General features: G+C 41.8%; 1 protein-coding gene across 1 annotated transcript; it reads left to right on the forward strand.

The window, feature by feature from the left end:
* Positions 1-1,614: 1,614 nt before the first annotated feature.
* On the forward strand, positions 1,615-24,720 carry LOC119263295 (collagen alpha-1(V) chain-like). Its single transcript, XM_037538188.1, has 22 exons — positions 1,615-1,662; positions 1,796-1,831; positions 2,606-2,875; positions 2,951-3,121; positions 4,362-4,397; positions 4,774-4,800; positions 6,972-7,031; positions 7,124-7,249; positions 7,348-7,419; positions 8,550-8,585; positions 8,690-8,749; positions 8,929-8,973; positions 11,564-11,599; positions 15,156-15,191; positions 15,275-15,331; positions 15,446-15,517; positions 16,779-16,850; positions 17,800-17,835; positions 20,939-21,019; positions 22,168-22,221; positions 22,329-22,382; positions 24,691-24,720. Exons 1-22 carry the CDS (start codon positions 1,615-1,617, stop codon positions 24,718-24,720), a joined length of 1,515 nt encoding a protein of 504 aa, XP_037394085.1.
* The last annotated feature ends 17 nt before the right edge of the window (positions 24,721-24,737 follow it).

Below are 24,737 nucleotides of genomic sequence, written 5' to 3' on the forward strand. Positions count from 1 at the left end.
CAATTCAGCTCTTTGGTCTTTGAGCACTATGGCACACCACCACACTGAGATTCAGTTAAATGATTGTTCCTGAGCATGTTTATGAGGAATTATGAGTGTTGCAAAGCAATGAATGCTTAAGAAAACAGATAATCGAATAGTGTAGGTGAAAAGTGCGAGGTCATTTTCATTTAGGATCTCCAAAAATCAGGCATTCTACTCAAAATCATACATTAAAAAAATAGGATTTTCTTTTTTAATTTGAAAAATGTCTTTTAGTAAAATGATATAGTAGTCCAAATTCATATCAGTATGCTTGATGAGGGTTGATTTAAACATTCATTAACTTGTTATGAAGTGTTTATGTAAGATGTTATGAACGTGTAATGAAGAATGGCTTCACACTGCAAGCTGTAGGAGTGCATCCCTTGTAGAGAGGAGTCCATGTACATCCCAGAAAGCATAAACAAGAACCCCCCGAGTAAAAATAATCCAAATGCCCCTTTAAGCACTATAAAAAGCTGCCGTTCGGTGTGGACGGACGAAGGCCTGAGTAGACCACCATGCTCTCAGTGGGCCAATGATGACACTTTTCAATAGAAAACCTGTGAACAAACATTGCAGTGAATGATAAGAAAGAAATATAAAATGTTTTTTTAAACAGAACACAGTGTGAACACAAGACCCACCACAACAATAATTCCGTGGCTCAACATAGAACCTCTTTGAAAAGGGTTCTACATAGCACCAAAAAGGGATCTGCTATTATCACAAGCTTGTATTGTATGAATAACAGAACCTTTTTTTATATAGAACCATCCACAGCATATTCACTAAGGTTCTACACAGAACCATATGCAACACATTCTCCATCAATCTAAAGAACCCTTTCAATATGCAAAGAAAGCATGTTCTATATATTCTATAGTACCATTGAAGAATCATGTTTTTAAGTGTGTATAGTACACTCTTAAAAATGATTGTTCTTTAATGGTCCTTGAGTGTACAATATGGTTCCATATAGAACCATGAACATGCAAAGAACCCTTTGCACAATTAAAGGGTTTTTTTGTGTCATGAAAGGGTTCTTCAGACTGAGGGAGAACATGCTGGGGAGGGTTCTATATAGAAAGGGTTGTTCTGTTGTTTCGATGTCAAACTTGTAATAACAGCAGAACCCTTTTAAAGCGCCCCAGATAGAACCATCAGTAGCACATTCTCCATCAATCTGAGGAACCCTTTCAGCTGGGTTCTATCTGTGAGTATGGACTCTTTCTGACTGTCTCGTTAAGCAAAGAATAATAAAAGAAGGTTCTTGCTGCTGAAACACACAAAACATAAGAAACACTGCTACAGATGTTTTAATACCAAGTTAGAAAGTGCTGGAGGATCTTTTCACATATCGGATGACGCTAGTTTGTGTCTTTGTTTGGGTGTTGGCAGGGTGTCATGTCCAGCTCTGGTGCACTTGGAGTGATGCCTAAAGTGAAGAGGAGTGTCTCCACGCTTGAATATGTGGTAATATAGCCTGTACATATACCACCTCCTGTCATTTGGAGTTCTCTGTTTTCCCTTTAAATTGCTATAAAGAAAGAGCGGAATTACAAACCCCGGCGTTGTCGTCTGTAGGCCTACATGCCTGGAGCTCCGGGAGGACAAAACCGTTACGAGCAAGGGCGAAAGGTGAAGGAAATCTTTCGATTCTCTGTCTTACACTTTTACTGATCCTCTGCGATGAGCTGTAGCGGTTGATGTGAAACGAAACATGGAATGGCGTGTGTTTAACCCCTTTCCTGCTGGATGTTTCTCTGTGCAGTCTCGGTCTGGTGCGAAGAAGAAGAAGAAGTTAAATGTAAGGGCGGCTCTGATCGCTTTGACCTAATAAATGAATACATATATAAGGATTTCTGGCACAAATGTCTGACCCACTTTACAGTAAGACTGTCTATATAAAGGGTTCATGGTATTTAACCCTTGTGTGGTGTTGAGGTTTTCTGTGAAGAACATATAAAATAACCCATTTTCAGGGTCTTCCCTCTGTTCACCCCCCACACATTTATATTACACATGTGGTGTTGGGCTGAACCCACGGGGAGTAAAAGTGTGGAGGTGCTGTGTCCTTCACTCTGTTCTCCTCCTACATGGCCTGCTGTTAGTGTGTGTGTGTGTGTGAGGGTGGATAGGCTGCTGACTGGCTACAGCTGCTACAGGAGACCCCTATGCTAGACACTTGTGATATTTTAAACTTTAAACTTGTTGTGGCCGTATTGACTAATAAAAACAATAACGTGGTGGGTCCACCAGACCACCGAGTAGCAAACACATCAACACCACACAAGGGTCAATTACACCTTAAAAATCTGATTAATGTGAATATCTGATGTTTGCATGATGGGTTATTGGCCTTTTCATTGGCTGTTTCACAAAGTTGAGATGTGTGCAACTGTTGCAGCTGGATTTCAAATGAGTTGCAGGGCTCTTTATATATGCAACTTAAGAGCAACTTAGTTTCATGTAGGTTTCAAGCAGCTAAAGTTGCGTGAAAGTTTCACCATGTGAAGCCGGCCTTGGGGTAGTCTTATTGTGAAGTAGTCCCTCATTACTTTTACTTCTTTCACTGTTGTAGAAAAACAAGCAAGAAAACAAGGACCCTGAACCCGAGCCTGAGATATACAGGGGCCGAGAGAGGGAGAGGGAGGAAGAGAGGGAGACAGAAACAGATTTGGAGAAAGGAGTTGAAAGAGAAGAGGAGCGGCTGAGAGAAAGAGAAAGAGAGGAGCCGGAGTGGGACACACCAGAGGAAGAGGAACGAGGGACAGGGTCTGAGCCTGCACGGGAGTACGGCTCAGGGGACGGAGATGAAGAGAGGAGCAGCGAGTACGAGGACAACGAGAGGGTCTGGGAGGAGGAGAGAGATAGAGACAGAGAGGAGATGGAGAGAGAGAGGATGGAGCTGGAATGGGAGAGAGAGGAGGAGGTGGAGAGGCAAGAGGTTGCGGCGAGACAACGAGAGAGGGAAAAAGAGATGGAGCGAGAGGAGAGAGAGCGGATAGAGTGGGAGATGATGGAGAGAAGGAGGATAGGAGAGGTAGACAGAGAGGAGGACATGAGGACCCACATCTCTCAGTATGAGTTTCTAAAGGTAGGATGTGGTTAATATCATCCCAGCCCTGTCAAATGACTGAGGTTCTAAAATACAGTTAACTGGCCATTTAAAGGGGAATGCCACCGATTTTTCAAAATTTCCACATAATTAATCGTTGAGATGTAAAGTCACCATAATGGTTTGATAAAGCAATAAGCCACAAGAGGCTGTGTGTTACTGCAATTTCATCATGGGAAAAGGGTATTCTAGGCACAATGTTAAGCGAAGTGCCTAAAACTCCCTTCCCTGTGATAAAATCACTGTAATGCACAGCCTCCAGTGGCTTATTGCTTTTATAAAACGGCAGCCAACACAAAATAAGATAAAATACAGACTTTTTCAGAAAGTAATTTAAGTTATTATTCATAATAATCAACATAAACAAGTATTCAGCCAAGAAATGTACTTCCTTCAGCGTATGGTATTGTTGCCACGCAACCATGGACCCCTGAATGAGGAGAAGAACGTCTGGTCGCCCATCGCTGTACGCTGTTGTCATTTCATGAACTTTTGAACTTGTTGTCATATAACAATGAACATATGATAACACAGCACTGTTTAATGCAAAAACCTTTGCTTTATAAGCATTTTTTGGTCACCAAATTATCACTGAGGTGTATTTAGCACCAATCCAGCGGTGCCCCTCTTCTCATGCTGGGGCTGAATCTCAAACGGCTGAATCCCTGCTCCCTACATAGTGCACTATGTAGGAATTTATACTGGATCCTGCAGCCCAACAGTGAGTAATATAGCTAAGAAATATTTGGGACTCAGCCACATCCATCTCAATAAATGATGCACTCTGGCTGTAGACGCTAGAAGTTCTAAGCTTTCATAGCACACTAGATGGGATTCAGCTTGGGTTTGACACGACTTTGACTGAAACGCGGACATTTGAAGCGTGTAAGTCATTCAAGTGACATTAATTAGTGTTTTAGAACCCATTTCACTGATTTCTCTCCTAGCTTCACGCAGGTGTTTAGTTCTGCTTCAGGATGGGGGAGTCGGACTGAGAGTGCTCGTTAGAATAGTTTCTAGTTTCTAGTTTTTTTTTCCATTTAAACTTTGCTAGGTGTTTAACATAACATTCAAATTTAAAAACATACCAATATTTTTTATATTTTATCCTGTGTTTTCCGGGACTGTAAATCTTTTTTTTTTGGTCAAATCTGTTGAAAATGTTTGTGTGGAATGTCTTTTCGCATGTCAGCTTATTAAAACCTGTTTTCTTTTAAAGGGTCCTCCCGGTGAGAATGGTCTACCAGGGCCTAAGGTGATTCCTTTTACACAACTACTCCACTCAAATTCATAGCTGGATTCTCAATTGTAATCCGTTATGTAATTTTGGCTTCAATCCCACCCACACCTATTGACATCATCCACCCACATTCCCAAGGTTGGGAAATTATTACTGTCAATCAAGCAAGTTGAGTGGAACAGCAACCTCACTCCGCTTGCTTTGATGTCGTCAGAGTTCTATTTCTGTTTTATCATGACTGAAAGAATTGAATATGAATATTGATATGTCTCTAGCCCTGTAGGTTTTCCATTGCTGTTGAGAAATAACACTTTCAAACAACTTTTAGAGGAGAAAACAACTCATAATAACGTCCATCACTGTAATAATGCTGCTTTCTGTGTTCATACAGGGGGAGATTGGAGAGAAGGGACAAAAGGTAATTTCATTTTGGACTGGATGACCAGTGGCAGATCTACAAAATGTTACCAGGGGTGGCAGGGAGTTTCAGCTTGGTGGCACTGTGAATGTGTGAGCGGGGAGGGGGGTGGGGGGTGGGGGGGGGGCGGGGTTGTAAAGAGGCTGGACATTAGTTCCACAGATCGCCAATAGTGAAACCATTATTCCCTTATTTTGTTCCTGAATGTGACAGGTGGGGGGGTATTGGAGACAGGTTGGACAGTTGTTTCACTGACCGCAAACAGCTCTAATCTTAAACACAACAAAGTGAAAGCCAATGACCTGGCAGACACTTTAGGTTGGGAACTGGCCACCCTTTTCACAAGAAACAGAAGTGTGTAAACACTGAGTAGAGCAAGTTCTGCCATCGCCTTATGGACAGTTACTGACCTCAGAAATGCAGGCGTTCGTGTCATTCAGCTCACCTCAGAAAGGTGTGTCACTTTATATTTGTTATAGTTGCCAAGATTGAAATTTGAAGATGAGTCCAGAACAGTTGGAAAATCCACGCAACAATGCGGGAGTCCAAACTAAATGAAGGACATGAATGAGTTGTGGAAATATTCCTTCACAGCTATCAGAGCACAGTAACATCTGCTGACGCCTACAGAGGTGAAAATTACTCCTACCAAAATGTTAGATCAGCCGTGTTAGCTGGAGATGTTGAAGCAGCTTGCTAACAATAAACTAGTAACTAAACTAAAAGGTAAACACACATACATGCCAGCAGGGGGCGCGTCGTGTTGTCAGGGTCTGTAGCGCCTCTGTAGACATTGTACACAAACAATGAACGAACATCTCAAGTTTCAGGCTTATTTGTCATTTGCACTTCAGGACGTTTATGCATTGAAATGCTTGTGGTGAGGCTCAGATAATCACTCTACAGAGAGTAAATAAGTAAAAATATAAAAAACTAATTGAAATATATTAAATTTACACAAAATATGGAGAAATATACATTTTAAAGTGGCTTAAGTGACTCAGTGTTATTGTTCTTTAAAGTGGCTTAGTGTTAAGGTGTTACTGTCCATAGCAGAGATGATATGATATAATAACAACACTGACAGAGTGGCTGAGTGAAGTGGTAACTGGGGACGGACCCACAGCTTCACAGCTTGTTCAGAAGCCTGACAGCCTGTGGGTAGAAGCTGTTCATTAGCCGGGTTGTTCCAGCCTGGATGCTGTGGAATCTCCTGCCTGATGGCAGGATGGTAAACAGGCCGTGTGACGCTGTCTGGCTGGATCTGTTTGATCTTCCTGAGGCAGCGGGACTGGTAGACGTCCTGTAAGGCTGGTAGTTTGTTGCCCATTCTGGCTTCTGCCGTCCTCACCACTCCTCTAAGGGCCTTGCGGTCACAGGCGGTGCAGCTGCTGTCCCAGACAGTGATGCTGCCGGTGAAGATGCTCTCTATGGTGCATCTGTAGAAGTTGGTGAGGTCCTGACGGGCAGATCTCACAATAGCGTTGGTGTGGTGGGTCCAGGTAAGGTCATCAGTGAGGTATACGCTGAGAAACTTCACACGGCTGACTCTCCACTTCGGTCACCCCTCTGCCGCTTCCTGTAGTCCACTATCATCTCCTTTGTTTTGCTGAGGTTGAGACTCCACTCTGACAGAGCGCTGACCTCGTCTCTGTAGGCTGCTTCATCTCCATCAGTGATGAGACCTAGGATGGTAGTCTCATCAGCAAACTTGAAGATGATTTTAGAAGTGTGATTGGCTACACAGTCATGTTCACACAGTCATCTGCTCCCCGCCGAGCACTCGCTCTCTCAGATCCTGACAGCTGTTGAGGGAGAAACTGAAAACCGTTCCTCTGAAAACGGCTGTAGTAGCAACTTTAAGTGCAAACTGCATGTTCACGTTAGTCAGCAGTGACAGTTTAATTCCTCTGTTAATTGCACAAACTCGTTTTCCTTTGCTCAACATCATCTAACGAGCCACTGAAACTGAGATAAGGCTGATTTGCTTCAAACTCGAGCTCTTGAATAAGCTGTACATGCTCATCACCGTAGCTATTGTTATTGCTGTAGCAGAAGCAGCGTTACCCTGCAAAAGAGCCTATTATCTCACATGTGTGTAACAGAAATCTAGCACCTTTTGAGGCTACTTTTGTTGATGTTTGATTGAGGAATTGGTGTGTGTTGTTCAGGGGGAGCCTGGTATTGGGCACCGTGGACCTGTTGGTCAAGCTGGTCCACCTGGACAAAAGGTAAACCTTCTCCTCAGTGATTGATAGAAGCTAATTCAGGAGATACTGATAGAATTGATTTTATATCTCCTTCTACTATGCTGTTACTTTAGGGTGAGCCTGGAGAACCAGGACCACCTGGAGCGCAGGGCATTCAGGGTATCCGTGGCAACCCAGGAATCCCAAGCATGGCAGGTCAAAAAGGTCAGCCGGGAGAGCCTGGAGAACCAGGTAGAGAGGTGAGCACCATTCCTTTTCATAGTTAAACAGATGCTTATATCAGCCTTGGTTGATTTGGGCATTCTGTATTGACATTTATTTGTTTGTTTCTGTATAGGGCGACAGAGGAAAACGAGGGAAAAATGGGTCACCTGGCCCTCCAGGAGCCGATGGACCTCCAGGAAAAGAGGTGGAGTCAAACGTTTATTGCAGCATGAGAAAATAATTAATTGAATGAGGGTTATTATTTATTTAGCCCCCATGAACCAGAAATATAATCGGCTTCAGAAAATGTGTGTGTGGGTGTGTGGGACAAAAGTATTAGGACTCCCCTTCTAATTATTGAGTTCAGGTGTTTCAGCCAAACCCATTGCTAACAGGTGGGTAAAATTAAACACATAGCCTTACATTTGTGGGTGCTACTGAAAGAAAGCTGCGCCTGGAGCAGTGGAAACGTGTTCTGTGGAGTGACAAATCACACTTCTATATCTGTCAGTCTGATGGACGAGTCTGGGTTTGGGGAATGCCAGGAGATCATTACCTGTCTGACTGCATAAACTGTAAAGTTTGGCAGAGGAAGGATGATGCTATATGGTTGTTTTTCAGGGGTTGGTCTAGAACCCTTAGTTCCAGTGAAGGGAAATCTTAATGCTTCAGCACCAAGACATTTTGGACAGTTCTATGCTTCCAACTTTGTGTGAACAGTTTGAGGAAGAACCTTTTCTGTTCCTGCACGACTGAGACCCAGCGCACAAAGCAATGTCCGTAAAGGCCTGGCTGGGTGAGTTTGTTGTGGTAGAACTTGACTGGCCCTCACAGAGCCCTGACCTCAACCCCAGCCAACACCTTTGGGATGAACTAGAACAGAGATTGTGAGCCAGGCCCTCTCGTCCAACATCAGTGCCTGACCTCACAAATGCTCTTCTAAACAAATTCCCACAGACACTCTCCAAAATCTTGTAGAAAGCTTCCCAGAAGCGTGGAAGCTGTTAGAGCTGCAAAGGGGGACGAACTCCACATTAATGTAAGGTTTGATTACTTCAGAAAATCATCAACCAGCTTCTAAGACTGAACTTTGGACATTCATTGAGGAACTGATAATAAATCTCTCAAAGAGAATGGAAGCTGTAATCCAACCTATGCTGAAATATTTCATATTATATTCAATTATTGAAGCTTCTGTATAATTTTCTTATATTCTGTGTTGAAAATGAAATAACAGGTACTTTAGGGCTGTTATTACACCAACAAGTAGGTGGTCTCTGACTCTTTGAGAGTATGGTATAAATCTATTTTTATTTTATTTTATTTTTTATACAGGGACCACCAGGTTTACCGGGAGTGAAGGGTGATAAGGTAAGTGTTTTGTCTCAGAAATCTCTAGTGATGCGGTCAGGTGTTGTTGCATTGAAAATGAAAGGTCATGTCTTGAAAAAAAACCTGCCATCTGTTATCTCCAGGGTGACAGCATCCCAGGAGAGCCTGGAGATAGAGGCGTAGCTGGGCTTCCAGGCCGCAGGGTAGTGCAGCAATGCATATTCATGTGGATAATACTGTAATGCTGTGCTAGAACGTAGTAACAAAAAGTAGTTTTAGGATTCTGTGTGGTTTAGCAGCTACACCTCAATTTCACTAAATGCTTTCTAACCATAATATTGTTAAGATTATCCTTTTTTCTTTGAATTTCATATAATTGCAGGGTGCCAAGGGCACTGTGGGTACGAGAGGGCCACCAGGACTGATGGTAAGTGACATTTGGACAAATGAAGCTACAATGCACTTAAAAGCAGAAAAAATTACTTTTAATTTGAACTGATTTGGTGAATTTGAATGATGAGATTCTGTTCATTTAGTGTAATAAATTTACATTAGTAGTTTGTACTTGTACACAACACAAAGCTATATGCAAAAAAACACCACTGGTCAGGCAATGTTTTGTAAATTTTCTACATGAAAATAAGTTAATCCACTACATAGAAATTTAATTACTGCATTTAACAAATTGCAAAAAATAAAACATAAAATTCATGTAGAATAAAATTTAGAAACTGAACTGAATTACTAGCGTAATTTGACCAGAGTACCCAAACTTTTGTATATGACTCCATGTATAGAGAGACACACACACACATATACATGTACATATACATATACACTATATTGCCAAAAGTATTCGCTCGTCTGGTTTCACGCTCGTATGAACTTGAGTGACATCCCATTCTTAATCCATAGGGTTTAATATGATGTCGGCCCACCCTTTGCAGCTATAACAGCTTCAGCTCTTCTGGGAAGGCTTTCCACAAGGGTTAGGAGTGTGTTTGGTGTGAACCAGTTTGGTGTGGAAGAACTTGACTGGCCTGCACAGAGTCCTCACCTCAAACCGATACAACACCTTTGGGTTGTTTTTGGGAATTTTTGGCTGTTCTTCCAGAAGCGCATTTGTGAGGTCAGACACTGATGTTGGACGAGAAGGCCTGGCTCACAGTCTCCGCTCTAAGGTCAGGACTGCAGGGCAGTCAAGTTCTTCCACACCAAACTGGCTCATCCACGTCTTTATGGACCTGCTTTGTGCACTGGTGTGCAGTCATGTTGGAACAGGAAGGGGCCGTCCCCAAACTGTTCCCACAGAGTTGGGAGCATGAAATTGTCCAAAATCTCTTGGTGCTGAAGCGTTAGAAGTTCATTTCACTGTCAAGTCAAGTCGAGGCTTTTATTGTCATTCCATCTATATACAAGTACACAGTGGAGTGAAATTACGTTCCTCCAGGAGCAACACTGTGCAACAAGGAATAAAAAGTACAAAGTGCCAACGTGCAGACAGAAAAAAATGGAACTAAGGGTCCGAGCCCAACTCCTGAAAAACAACCCCACACCATGATCCCCCCTCCACCAAACTTTATACTCGGCACAATGCAGTCAGACAAGTACCGTCTCCTGGCAACCTCCAAACCCAGACTCGTCCATCGGACTTCCTGATGGAGAAGCGTGATTGGTCACTCCAGAGAACACGTCTCCACTGCTCTAGAGTCCAGTGGCGGCGCTTTACACCACTGCATTTGGTGCTTTGCATTGCGCTTGGTGATGTAAGGCTTGGATGCAGCTGCTCGGCCATGGAAACCCATTCCATGAAGTTCTCTACGCTGTTCTTGAGCTGATCTGAAGGCCACGTGAAGTTTGGAGGTCTGTAGTGATTGACTCTGCAGAAAGTCAGTGACCTCTGTGCACTATGCCCCTCAGCATCCGCTGACCCTGCTCTGTCATTTTACGTGGCCGACCACTTCGTGGCTGAGTTGCTGTCGTTCCCAATCACTTCCACTTTGTTATAATCCCACTGACAGTTGACCGTGGAACATTTAGTAGTGAGGAAATTTCACGACTGGACTTGCTGCACAGGTGGCGTCCGATCACGGCACCACGCTGGAACTCACTGAGCTCCTGAGAGCGACCCATTCTTTCACTAATGTCTGTAGAAGCAGTCTGCAGGCCTAGGGGCTCGGCTTTATACACCTGTGGCCATGGAAGTGACTGGAACACCTGAATTCAATGATTTGGATGGGTGAGCGTAAACTTTTGGCAATATAGTGTATATAGCCACTGCTGTTTCTGATCCACTTGTACCAGCACAACACACACTAACACACCACCACCACGTCAGTGTTACTGCGGTGCTGAGAATGATCCACCACCCAAATAGTACCTGCTCTGTGAGGGTCCATGGGGGTCCTGACCACTGAAGAACAGGGTAACAGAGTATCAGAGAAACAGATGGACTACAGTCTGTAACTGTAGAACTACAGAGTGCAGCTATACAGTAAGTGGAGCTGATAAAATGGACAATGAGCGTAGAAACAAGGAGGTGGTCAGAACGTTATGCCTGATCAGTGTGCATACATTTGTATGTGTGTGTATATAACATACAGTATGTAACACACCGTGCAAAAAACATAAAATAAAACAAAAGTAACAAGAATTTCTTGTTTTCAAGAGTAGTAATTATGTGAGCTGGTTAGAAAAATATCGATTTGGCTCCAGGTATTTGATGATAACTACAAGCAATACTGGGCTTGAGAAGAAGTTTGCAAATGATTAAATGGACACACCAGTGTTATTTATTTTAATATTTGTATCTTTCTTAACAAACAAGCATTTACTGTCAGAATAGACGGTCCCTTCAGTAACATTTTTCATAAAATCATTTAAGACTCCTGTAAGACATTTATGCATGAATGTCTGTATGGAACAAGCAAACTGTATAAGTAAACTATATGTAATGAATTCCTTATAGCTCCAAACTAATTAATAGGTTTATATAATGACTTCTCTCTTTGGCACAGGGTCCTAAAGGCCTTCATGGGACGAAAGGAGAAAAGGTGAGGTGGCCTTTCAGCAAAGCCTTCAGCTTTAATTGAACTTCTGCGGCGTCTCGCCGTATCAAGACGTTTACATTTTAATGCGTCTGCTGTCACGCTTTACTCCATCAGCAGAGTTTGAGTGACTGTCGGCTGCTGTGACGGGGTTATAGAAGGAATTAGTTTAAAAGGATCATGTCTTCTCTGTAGACTGAGGTGACAAGGTGCCTCAGGCATGCTGTTCTCAGACCTGCCGCCGTTCTGCTGTGGACATCGCTCTCCTGGCTCTGTGCCTCAGTATCACTGCAGCAGTGTCACTGGACTCATTCAGAGTCTGACCTTCGCTGTATATCTAAAATTTGGCCCCGCCTACTCACACTGAGGTTATGAGAGGTGTTTCAATCTGAGCTGCTTTTTGAATGAGGCTCAATAGAGAGCAGCCAATCAGAACAGAGCTTGTTTACTAATATCATTTAAAAATAAACGTTTTTGGTCTGTAAACTTCATAACCTAAGGAAAAAAATCAAATTAAAAAAACAAAAAAAAAACAGTATGGGACTTTTCTTAGAGAATTTGCTGCAGTAACAGCTTCTACTCTTCTGGGAATGCTTTACACTAGATGTTGAACACTGCTGTGAGGATTTGATTGAGCATTGCTGAGGTCAGGTACTGATGTTCTGGTTCACTCCAACTCATCCCAAAGGCAGAGAATGCAGTTGCACTGCTCCACAGCCCATTGCTGGGGGGCTTTTACCCCTGTAGCCCATGCTGGACATTGAATACTTTGACCTTAAACTTGTGCAGCTGCTCCAGAGCATCTCTTTCTCTTGGTCAGACAACTGAACACTTGTGTCAGCAATGGCTAGCTGAAATGACTAATTAGAAGTGTCTGGATACTTTTGGACAGATACATCATCTTTTGCTTCCAACTTTCCTATGTCGTATAATGCATAGCAATGACAGAGACTATCTTGGGAAATCTCCAATCATGCTACTGAAGATCTAGAGCTAGCTCCAGCTCTAATCTAGCACATCTAGTCCTTCTAGATCTCCTGTGTTTGAAGGAGAGGAAAGAGTTCGAGATGCAAACATACATAGTGAGTTTAATTGCTTACATTCACACTATCAGGCTTTATAATTAGAGATATGACTGAGCTGTTTCTCAAAAGCTTAAGGCCAGAGACACACTCAGCGCAAGGACGCAAATGAGAACACTCCGTCAACGCGTTGCAAACGCTTGGTCCTTCTGTACAAACTCACCGTATGTTCTTACGTTGCTGTGGAGGTTAAAACACTCAGTACTGAAGGGGGCGATAGAGTACAGATCAGAGAGGAATCTACTGTTATTCCAGCAGCCTCAACGGCTAAACATGGACAGTAGAGGAGAGTGAGCTGCTTTACCTCTTCTCTTGGATTGGAAATGCCGTAGTTAGTCATATTTTTAAGCCATCTTCACATGAGACTTAAGTGGTCATCTGCTACGGCAGCTGAGAAAGCATGCTGGTGGTACAAGACTGCTTGGTCAGGCTTGGCTGTCCCCTTGCAGTGACGCTCAGAATGCAGTTTGCACTTGCGTCGCATTATGAAATGCGCCGCGACACTTTTTTGAACGCAACTACGCGTGAAACCCCATCTGTGTGGCTTGAAGCCTCTGCGTTTGCTTCCTTGCGTGTAGTGTGTTTCAGGCCTAAAGCTACACTATGTAAGTTTTGGGGATTTGGAGACCTCTTTGGTGGAAATGTGTAATTGCAGTGTGAAAGAACTTGTAGTATCAAATATTTGAATCACAATAATAAGTTGTGATTAATCATAATCAATCGTGATGTTCAAATAGTATTTACTTGTATTTTTTTTTGGGGGGGGGGGGGGGGGGGTAATAAAAGAGTCCATGAATCGTATGACAGTGAAAATGCACAGCAAAATTGTGCTCCTACTGTGCCAGCATGGCCTTCAGTGTGTCTTTGGTGTGTTGGACCCGCTTTTTCAGTTCAGAGTTGAATTCCAGCACAGGGGGACATCCTGGACGAGTGTCTCCTCTTCTTGACCACGAGAGGCTTGCTGAACTCTCAGCTCTACAGGACTGTCTTTGAAATGTCCAACTATTTAACTGTTTTGCTGCAGCGATCACTATCTGTTTCTATAGTGGTGACCTTTAGTCCTCCAGTTCCAGATGGAACCCTAGTTTTATCTAAACTTATAAATTTGGAAGCCTTTGTGGACGAAACCAGTCCTGCGTGTTCGTTGATGCAAAATAAATGAGACGAGTAGATCAGACTGAAGTGAAACAAACGGTTTTATTGCAGAATTCTGGAGAGGTTACAAACAGAGAACATGCATCATGTATCTCCCAAGTAAGCTCTGACCCCTTCTCATCTGACTCCCTTTTTATAGTCGCATGACCGCTCCTTCCTTACCCCAGATATCAGTAGATTCCATCAAGCCTCCAAATGTGTGTGTTAGGCCATCTCACCAATCCACATCATAAAAGTTTAAGGATGCGCTCGAGACGTGAGTGCGTCTGCAAGGTCAGCTTAAGGTATTCCCTGTGTTTACCAACTCCCCCCGTTTTCCAGACAATGGCTCTGCTTATCTGACCAGATGAACCACATGTGTGGTGTGCTAATCCCAGGGTCTACTACTATCAGCTTCGAGGTATTTCCTGTTATCTGACGTCCTTGTGTATTCCACCATTAGTCAGCACACAGCCTTATGTGCTGACTCTTAGCTCTTAGAATTGTACAATATAACCATTAAGCTTTCAATGCTAAACATAATACATCTTAAAAGAGTAATATGAACAATACTAAGGCTAATAAATCCACACCTTTTAAATGAAACCTGCCGTTCAGCACACCGGGGGAAGCTTCCTCAGTCATCATGTTATCAGTGTTTGCGCCTTTCAGTAAATCAAACTTGGTAATCTGATTATTTTGATTGTGGTAGTGATGTACTATGGTGGTTGGTTAGTGTAGTGGTTAACACCTTTGCCTTCTACGCTGTAGACTGGGGTTCAATCCCCCACCAGGGTAAGCTCCCTACACTATACCAATAAGATCCTTGGGCAAGACTCCTAACATCACCTTGGCCTACCTGTGTAAAATGATCAAATTATAAGTCGCTCTGGATAAGAGCGTCAGCCAAATGCCATGAATGATAATTTATGTTACAAAGCAATTAACCCATTAGGGTTTTGTGCTTCGGACCCCTTCCCTGAGAGGATGAATGTAATGATCGGTGAAGGGCGTGTCTTCGAGGGATGAGACTGAATTATCTTCTATTGTCATCATATCTTCATCAGGATAATGTTGATCTTGCATTTGAGGCCTGAACATCGAGCCAGACCTTCTTTTTGAGGCTGTGCTCATGACGCTAATACGTAAAGACATATAACATGGTCTGAAAACTCAACTCGACGCCTCTGACTTTTAAATGATTATTTCAGGCTTTAAACGGTGACTAACAGCAGTGTGTGCTCACCAAATTTTAGCCTGGTTTTAGTTTTCTGATTTCTTTCCGTTATAACACAAAGATCTTACATACTGCAGCTTTAAATAGTCGCATATGTTTCTTTCCACAGGGTGATCGAGGTCTACCTGGCAACAGAGGAGAAAGAGTAAGAGCCTGATAATCATATAAAAATGACCACCTGCCAGTCATGTTGGAGTCACTATGCTTCTTCTCTTTGTTTCTGCTCAGGGGAGTCCTCTGTCCACGCCTGGGCCGCGTGGATATAAAGGGTTAAAAGGGGAAGCGGTGAGAATTCCTGCCTGTCATGATATTTTGACTTAGTTTCTTCTGTTAAAATGGATCCAACAGACACCAAAGACCCACTCAATAGATCTTACTGCCATTTGGTGTTTTTGTCAGGGGGAACGAGGACCTCCAGGATTTGATGGAGATAAAGGCGAGAAGGGCGAGGATGGCCCTCCAGGAGTGAAGGTGAGTTAACCCTTCAAATCTCCGGCTTATTACAAACTAAGGCTTATTATTCATTAACTACAAGGTAGACGGCTGCACTCCCAAGGATTCTGGCGGGACCCGCCACAATAACAAGGACTAATTTGTAGTGTTGCGAGCGGAGCAAGACGAAGCATGCATGAAGAGAAATCTTGCAAATAAAAGTCTAAATAGAGCAGAACCATATATATAAACAATATAAAATGATAATTGATTAAGATGATAGGCAATTAAAGTGAATGAAGTCATTTTGAAAAGCGACTAATCACATGAACAGCATGCAAATTCTCATCTTACAGAGGTGCTGGAGCGTTTAGTCTGATGGCCACAGCTGCCCAGCAAAACACCAAAAATATCCATTCTGTGGTTTAATTCCTTCTTTGTGTTTACTGGGATTAAATGGCGTTTGGTGAAGTTACTCACAGTGAGCCCAGTGACCATGACTGCCGTGGTATTTCAGCAGAGAATTATGTATTTGTGGATATACTGTGTTGATATACACCTTGATGGAACTGCGCAGGCGGGAGCGGGGCATATGATTCCGATATTTCTGCGGGAGAGAGCGGGATCAAACACTGTGGGAGTGGGTGGGTGCAGGACTGAAAAAACAGGCCCACTCAGACCTCTAGTACAGGGGCTTCTTTGCAAACGGGCTGAGCTATTCTTAGCTTATAAAGGTGTGTAAAACGCTTTACCACACAATGGACATTCCTGATATTTTCATTTCAGTTCATCTTGAATCCATCAGCTTTTTGTTTCCTCGTCTCTTTTCGCTTATTTGCATCATTGACTGTCGGGTTCAGTAAAACTGCGTCATTTCATTTCAGGGGCTTCCATATGCAGTCGTTGGTCAGCGAAGTCATTTCAGGGCACTGTTGGATGGCCATTTCACTGATGGCTGTTTAATGTTGTTTTCTGTGCCTTTTGTGATCATGCTGTTGTTATTTTTATCTTGTTTATAATCGCGTGCCTGTGTGAGTAAAGGCTTCGCTGAGTATGAGGCTAAACTCTCAGTGGGCCATTTTGTGCATTAAATAAATATTTCCTGTGATTAATGGTACTAATTAAATTCCCAGTGATAAAAAGCATTAATGAAACGACTGTGACTGCCTCTGACTCATCTGAGTCAGTGATGTCATAAAGTTACGCTGGTGACTTATGCAGATCATATTCAATGCACTGATGTGAATTCTTCAAATGGTATATATGATGCTGATGCTTTCTTATCTGACTGTAATGGCAGGGTGTGAAGGGAGAGGCCGGGACCAAAGGAAAAATGGGGCCCTTCGGGGCTCGAGGCCCCGTAGGTCAAAAGGTCAGATTTGGAACTGCTTAGTAGTTTTTCTGAGAAATTAGCCATAAATTTCTTGCAGGGCAACTAATGATATTTTATCCAGTGAAAAGATCTTAAATGTAGTCAATATATGTGACATTCCTCATCATGGGATTGTTGTAAAGACCATTGTAAGATCATTTAAGTCATTTCTAGACATTTTTGCTTGTTTTAAAGTAACCATATCTTATAAAAGTGTCTTTTTCCACTGGCAGATTATTTCACACTGTTTCTTGAAATAAGCAGAACTATCCTTATTGTGTCTCTAATCTAGTAAAATTATCTGCCAATGGAATAAGACACACTTGATAAAATTACTTAAAACAAGCAACAATGTTTAGAAACAGGTGGAATAATCTTATAATATTCTTAAAATATGACGATGTTCTCATAGTGAGAAATATTAGATGAATTAACTACATGTAAGATTTTTTCACTTCTTCAGATAGCAGATTTTTTTGCAGTGTAGTTTATGGTACAGTGTTATTTTTGATAAATAAACAATTAACAAAGTACAGCACCAAATGATTGACAACTTCAAGTAGAAAGTGGATGGCTAATGTCATATACAAAAGTTTCTAAGGGCAAATAAGTTCACACACCCTCTATACAGAACATATTTTGGCATTTTTTGCAAAGTTTAGTGCACAATTTCTGTTTAACATATTGGAAAAGAATAAAACATGAAGTATAAAATGCACCATAGCTTTTGGACAGGCCACACTTTAGGTTGCATTTTTTCCAGTATATTAAATTGAGCATATAAACAGTAATTGTGCATTAACATGTTCAGAAGTGTGTTCTCTGTAGAGGATGTGTTAACTTAGTTTTACCTGCTTCAACGAAACATGGAATTTGACCAGGGTGCCCAGACTTTTCCATATGAAAGTCAGTCATTTTTCAGTTTGCACTTTTTGTGGTTTTTCCACAGGGCGAGGCAGGAGAGCCAGGCATCAACGGAGAAGTGGTACATTTCAAGAGTTCCCTATTATGAAATTTGATTGTCTTAACATTTCAATCAAAATATGTTTGGATCATTCTAACGACTTGATTTAAAGTCAGAGTTCAAAACTCAGTTTGGACTTTTTTAACTGACTTTGACTTTAGTCTGAAATCCTTTTGCTTTCAGGGACCCTATAGTTTCAGTAGTGTCTGTTTCAGTAGTGACTGTTTCGGTAGTGTCTGTTTCAGTAGTGGCTATTTCAGTAGTGACTGTGTCAGTAGTGACTGTTTCGGTAGTGTCTGTTTCAGTAGTGGCTATTTCAGTAGTGACTGTGTCAGTAGTGACTGTTTCAATAGTGACAGTTTCAGTAGTGTCTGTTTTGATAGTGACTGTTTCAGTAGTGACTATTTTGATAGTGATGGTTTCAGTAGTGCCTGTTTCAGTAGTGACTGTTTTGGTAGTGACTATTTCGATAGTGACTGATTCAGTAGTGTGTGTTTTGGTAGTGTCTGTTTCAGTAGTGTCTGTTTCAGTAGTGTCTGTTTCTGTAGTGGCTGTTTCGGTAGTGACTATTTCAGTAGTGTCTGTTTCAGTAGTGTCTGTTTCAGTAGTGTCTGTTTCTGTAGTGGCTGTTTCGGTAGTGACTGATTCAGTAGTGTCTGTTTCTGTAGTGGCTGTTTCGGTAGTGACTGATTCAGTAGTGTCTGTTTCGGTAGTGACTATTTCAGTAGTGTCTGTTTCAGTAGTGACTGATTCGATAGTGACTGTTTCAGTAGTGTCTGTTTTGGTAGTGTCTTGGTAGTGACTGTTTCAGTAGTGACTATTTTGATAGTGATGGTTTCAGTAGTGCCTGTTTCAGTAGTGACTGTTTTGGTAGTGACTATTTCGATAGTGACTGATTCAGTAGTGTGTGTTTTGGTAGTGTCTGTTTCTGTAGTGGCTGTTTCAGTAGTGTCTGTTTCTGTAGTGGCTGTTTCAGTAGTGACTATTTTGATAGTGATGGTTTCAGTAGTGCCTGTTTTGGTAGTGTCTTGGTAGTGACTGTTTCAGTAGTGACTATTTTGATAGTGATGGTTTCAGTAGTGCCTGTTTCAGTAGTGACTGTTTTGGTAGTGACTATTTCGATAGTGACTGATTCAGTAGTGTGTGTTTTGGTAGTGTCTGTTTCAGTAGTGTCTGTTTCTGTAGTGGCTGTTTCAGTAGTGACTGTTTCAGTAGTGGCTGTTTCGGTAGTGACTGATTCAGTAGTGTCTGTTTCGGTAGTGACTATTTCAGTAGTGTCTGTTTCAGTAGTGTCTGTTTCGGTAGTGACTATTTCAGTAGTGTCTGTTTCAGTAGTGACTGTTTCGATAGTGACTGTTTCAGTAGTGTCTGTTTTGGTAGTGTCTTGGTAGTGACTGTGTCAGTAGTGACTATTTCGATAGTGACTGTTTCAGTAGTGCCTGTTTCAGTAGTGCCTGTTTCAGTAGTGTCTGTTTCAGTAGTGGCTATTTCAGTAGTGACTGTGTCAGTAGTGACTGTTTCAATAGTGACAGTTTCAGTAGTGTCTGTTTTGATAGTGACTGTTTCAGTAGTGACTATTTTGATAGTGATGGTTTCAGTAGTGCCTGTTTCAGTAGTGACTGTTTTGGTAGTGACTATTTCGATAGTGACTGATTCAGTAGTGTGTGTTTTGGTAGTGTCTGTTTCAGTAGTGTCTGTTTCAGTAGTGTCTGTTTCTGTAGTGGCTGTTTCAGTAGTGACTGTTTCAGTAGTGTTTGTTTCGGTAGTGACTATTTCAGTAGTGTCTGTTTCAGTAGTGTCTGTTTCAGTAGTGTCTGTTTCTGTAGTGGCTGTTTCGGTAGTGACTGATTCAGTAGTGTCTGTTTCTGTAGTGGCTGTTTCGGTAGTGACTGATTCAGTAGTGTCTGTTTCGGTAGTGACTATTTCAGTAGTGTCTGTTTCAGTAGTGACTGATTCGATAGTGACTGTTTCAGTAGTGTCTGTTTTGGTAGTGTCTTGGTAGTGACTGTTTCAGTAGTGACTATTTTGATAGTGATGGTTTCAGTAGTGCCTGTTTCAGTAGTGACTGTTTTGGTAGTGACTATTTCGATAGTGACTGATTCAGTAGTGTGTGTTTTGGTAGTGTCTGTTTCTGTAGTGGCTGTTTCAGTAGTGTCTGTTTCTGTAGTGGCTGTTTCAGTAGTGACTATTTTAATAGTGATGGTTTCAGTAGTGCCTGTTTTGGTAGTGTCTTGGTAGTGACTGTTTCAGTAGTGACTATTTTGATAGTGATGGTTTCAGTAGTGCCTGTTTCAGTAGTGACTGTTTTGGTAGTGACTATTTCGATAGTGACTGATTCAGTAGTGTGTATTTTGGTAGTGTCTGTTTCAGTAGTGTCTGTTTCTGTAGTGGCTGTTTCAGTAGTGACTGTTTCAGTAGTGTCTGTTTCAGTAGTGACTGATTCAGTAGTGTCTGTTTCGGTAGTGACTATTTCAGTAGTGTCTGTTTCAGTAGTGTCTGTTTCGGTAGTGACTATTTCAGTAGTGTCTGTTTCAGTAGTGACTGTTTCGATAGTGACTGTTTCAGTAGTGTCTGTTTTGGTAGTGTCTTGGTAGTGACTGTTTCAGTAGTGACTATTTCGATAGTGACTGTTTCAGTAGTGCCTGTTTCAGTAGTGCCTGTTTCAGTAGTGTCTGTTTCAGTAGTGACTCTTTCAGTAGTGTCTGTTTCGGTAGTGAAAATTTTAGCTCATTTTGAGCAGAACTCAAAAACACAGTCAGTATATGACCAGCAAACACAGCTTTGAACAGCTGTCACATATAAAATCACCATATTTTTCATTAAAACACATAAAGGTTTGGTAGTGACAATTCTTAATGTTCTACGCTGAAGTTCTGACTTTGGGTTTTGTTTGGGATAGACACCTCCCAATAGAAAGAACTCTATAAATGATGATTTTGCATATATTTAGCTCATTACTCTCTCAGTTAATGCCTTGGAGTTAAATAGATTATAACACAGCTCTTGTGAATATCTAAGCTCTGAATACTTCATTGTTTTTTAAATAGTTTTTGGGGCTGCAGTTTGAACTAATTTGGAAGGGTGCTCCTTAAAGACATATAAAACAGCAATGTCTCCTTAATAGGGTCGTAAAGGAGCAGATGGACTGGATGGTGATAAAGGTGACAAGGGAGATATGGGTCTGCAGGGCCAAAAGGGTGACCAGGTAAGAATGAAGACGAATTACAGCTGCGATCAGTAATACAGTACTGCAGATCCTTTTCAGGACTAGAGTAGTTTTCTCACAGACTCTTTGATGGTGTTGAAACAAAGAAAAATGCCACTTAACTCTTGTGTGGTGTTGAAATGTTTGTTACGCAGTGGTCTGGTGACTCACCGCATTATTTTTAAATCAATACAGCCACAATAATTTATATAAAATATCAGATGTTTAAAATATCACAAGTGTCCAGAGTAGGGTTCTCCTTTAGCAGCTGTAGCCAGTCAGCAGCCTGTCCATATTATCCACCCTCACACACACACACACACACACACACACACACACACACACACACACACAGCAGGCCATGTGTAACATGGAACGAGGAGACGGGCGCATGTGCAGAGATAAGCAACTTTTATTAAGGGCAAATCCAGGGTCATGATCGAGACAGTCCAGGTTCAAATGGCCAATATGTAGAGCAGGAGGGACAGACATAATATAAACAAACAGGTACTCAAACAACAGGGCCAGAAGAGAAACAACATACATCAAACAACAAACAACATCCCAAACAACAAAGACCAGCAAAGACAAGGGGCAAACACAGGGCTTGAATACAGCAGGGATGATGAGGGACAGGTGGAAACAATCAGGGGCAGAGTCACGAAGCAAGGGGTCAGACTAGACGGAAAAACAAATGCACGTGGACAATCAAAAAGTAAACAGAAAAAGCACATGGAGTAGTGGGAGGAGCCAACCATGACACCATGTAGGAGGAGAACAGAGTGAAGGACACAGCACCTCCACACTTTTACTCCCCGTGGGTTCAGCCAAACACCACATGTGTGATATAAATGTGTGGGGGGTGAACAGAGTGAAGACACTGAAAATGGGTTATTTTATACGTTCTTCACAGAAAATGATCAAAGACGAAGAATCTGAGGCTGAAATAATAATAAATCACATCATTTTTCTTTTGGTAAACGTTGAAAATGAGTCCCACCGACCTGAACACCACACAAGGGTTAAACTGGCTTGTTGCTATAAATTCCCGGTTATGAAGCCGATTGTAAGCTGAGGTAGGATTGTAACCTGAAGCTGGATTTCATAAATCTGTTATTTTTTTTGTGTGGCTCTGCTTTGGCGTACAGGGTGAGAAAGGAGAGCACGGATTGCCAGGGGATAAAGGCATTAAAGGAGAAAAGGTAGAGCTCTAACCTGCAGCCCTGAACCATTCTGTACAAATTTTATACTTTAGTGTAAAAATCAATCAGACACCAGACATTCACAGCTTGGACCTGTTTCGCTTCAGGGCTTCCGAGGCTTACCAGGACGGATGGGCAGCTCTGGACTAGATGGAGAACAGGTGTTCATTAGGGCTGCAACAAATATTTAATAACAGTTTGTGTTGTTATGAAACTGAAACTTTGGTACACTGGGCCTCATTCACCGATATCTTCCTAAGTTTGTTCTTAAACATGTTCTTGAGAAAGCTCCTAAGAAAAAGTCTGTCAGATTCATGATGTGTTCTTAAAGCACAGAACTGTTCACACCTTTGTGCTCTTGAGGGTGTAGATTCTGTTCTTACCTGAGAACAAACCCCAGATAAGAAAACACTGGTGAACATCAGAATCTTTGTAAAAACTGTGTAAGTGGGTTAAAGTAAAAATTTCGGTAACACTTTCTATGAATGTCATGTTTGTAAGCATCTATGAACACATTCATCATCATCATCATCGTTGACCGCTAGTCCAGATAGGGTTGTGGTAGCAGTTGGGAGAGCAGAGAATCCCAAATGACCCTGTCCCCCTCAACTTCCTCCAGCTCTTTCCCGGGGACCCCAAGCCGCTCCCAGGCCAACTTGGAGATATAATCCCTCCAGAAGGTCCTAGGACGACCCCGGGGTCTTAGCCCGGTAGGCCGTGCCTGGAACACCCCCACCGGGAAGTGTCAAGGGATCAGATGCCCAAACCACCTCAGCTGGCTCCTCTTAATGCGGAGGACTAGCGGCTCTACTCTACTGAACACATTCATAACATGTTATCATTTATTCATAAGTCATCATAAACATGGTTATAAATATTTATAAAGATTAATGACACTTTCTAGCCATGTTAATTATACATTGTGAATTGTTAATATACTGCATTATAAGTAATGTTAATAACATGTTATACTGTCAGTGCCAAAGAAGGCAGTCCCAGCTTGGAGAGCATTGTCCAGCCTAGAATTATTAACCAGCACTCTCACTTCAAATGTTGCGTTACATTACAGCAAACTAAGTACCCATTAGCCCCTCCCCTGAACCCCCTCTGACATCACACTGAGTCACTGTGGTGTGAAGGCCTGGAGAGGCGAGGTAGTCGAAGGCTGTCATTATAATTTGTTCCCTCACTGCTGGCGTTCTATTGGATATGCAGTGTTAAGTCAGTGCCAGGCTAACGGTGGTGCACATTAACAGTGGTGAACATTGACTTTCCCTCATTGGGTGAAACTCTGATGTGGCTCTAGTCTAAACTCTGACATTTGAAGCCTGTAATGAGCTTTATTGTGTTTTAGTGTTTCAGTAAATCCTTCACTCTTAACCCTGGAGGAGGCTTTAGTCCAGTACACTTCACTTTACTTAGAGCGGACAAATACAGCTTATGAGCTCTTATAATGTGTTATGAACACTATTTATAATGTATTGTGTTACCAATTCATAATGCATAATTAGCATGTCTATAACGTGCAATGCATTTTTATAATTATTTATAGCCATGTTTATGATGCCTTAAGAATGAATTATAACATGTTTATGAATGCGTTTACAGATGCTTACAAACGAGACATTCAAAGAAAGTGTTACCGAAATTTCTTCTTAAGAATGGTTGGCCCATTATTTTGAAAAGTATTGATATTCAATGCTGGTTTTAATACCAAAGAATGATGGGGGACCAGAGAACTGAGGGTCTTTTTAGCACAAACCAACTCATAATTAGCAAATGAACAAAGTAAACAAACAAATCTCACTCTGAGATTGTGACATTCAAACCTCAAATAAAACAATGAAAAATCTCAAACATTTTACACACATTCATTTTATTATCATGTCTTTGTTAAAGAAAAACAGCTCAATTAGTTCAGCTAAACTTTCATCAACCTCTTGAAGCAGCTCAAGGACACGGGAAGGTGTTCGAAGTTGGGGTAGTTGAAATTTTAAGCAGCATAGACGTGATGCGAATGAAGCATCATGCAGAACTATTTGGCTTTTAATAACAATAACATGGCGAGAGCTGAGAATATACACATACAGCTGACTCATCAAACCTTCCTGCCCTGCTCGCTCACCTTCTGGACGAATTTTATGCAAATGAGCTGAGTGGTCTCCAATCAGATTGTTGATATATGGTGCGCTAACCGACCATGTCACGCTCAGCCGCACACTGAGGTTCAACACACAAATGCACATCAAGCAGTTGAGCAAAAATGAATGCATGCAAATTATCAAATAAATTTGAATTTTATTTTAGCTGATAAACTCAGTCAAAACGCTGGCCAGTATATGACTAGCAAACGCAGCTCTAAACAGCTGTACACGCATAAAATCCTCATATTTTTCATTAAAACACAAAAAGTACTGAACTGCAGAAAATGCGTACCTCAGTAGTGACAATTGTTATTGTTCCTCACAGATTTTCAGACTTTGGGACACATTTACTTGAAAACAATGGGATCTATC

Source organism: Pygocentrus nattereri, chromosome 1 (genome assembly GCF_015220715.1).
Source record: "Pygocentrus nattereri isolate fPygNat1 chromosome 1, fPygNat1.pri, whole genome shotgun sequence".
NCBI lineage: Eukaryota > Metazoa > Chordata > Actinopteri > Characiformes > Serrasalmidae > Pygocentrus > Pygocentrus nattereri.

Coding starts and splice junctions, on each gene's coding strand:
- LOC119263295 (XM_037538188.1), top strand. CDS start 1,615: ATGCCTGGAGCTCCGGGAGGACAAAACCGTTACGAGCAAGGGCGAAAG. Junction 8,974..11,563: donor GAGGGCCACCAGGACTGATG/GTAAGTGACATT, acceptor TCTTTGGCACAG/GGTCCTAAAGGCCTTCATGG. Junction 15,192..15,274: donor CTGGCAACAGAGGAGAAAGA/GTAAGAGCCTGA, acceptor GTTTCTGCTCAG/GGGAGTCCTCTGTCCACGCC.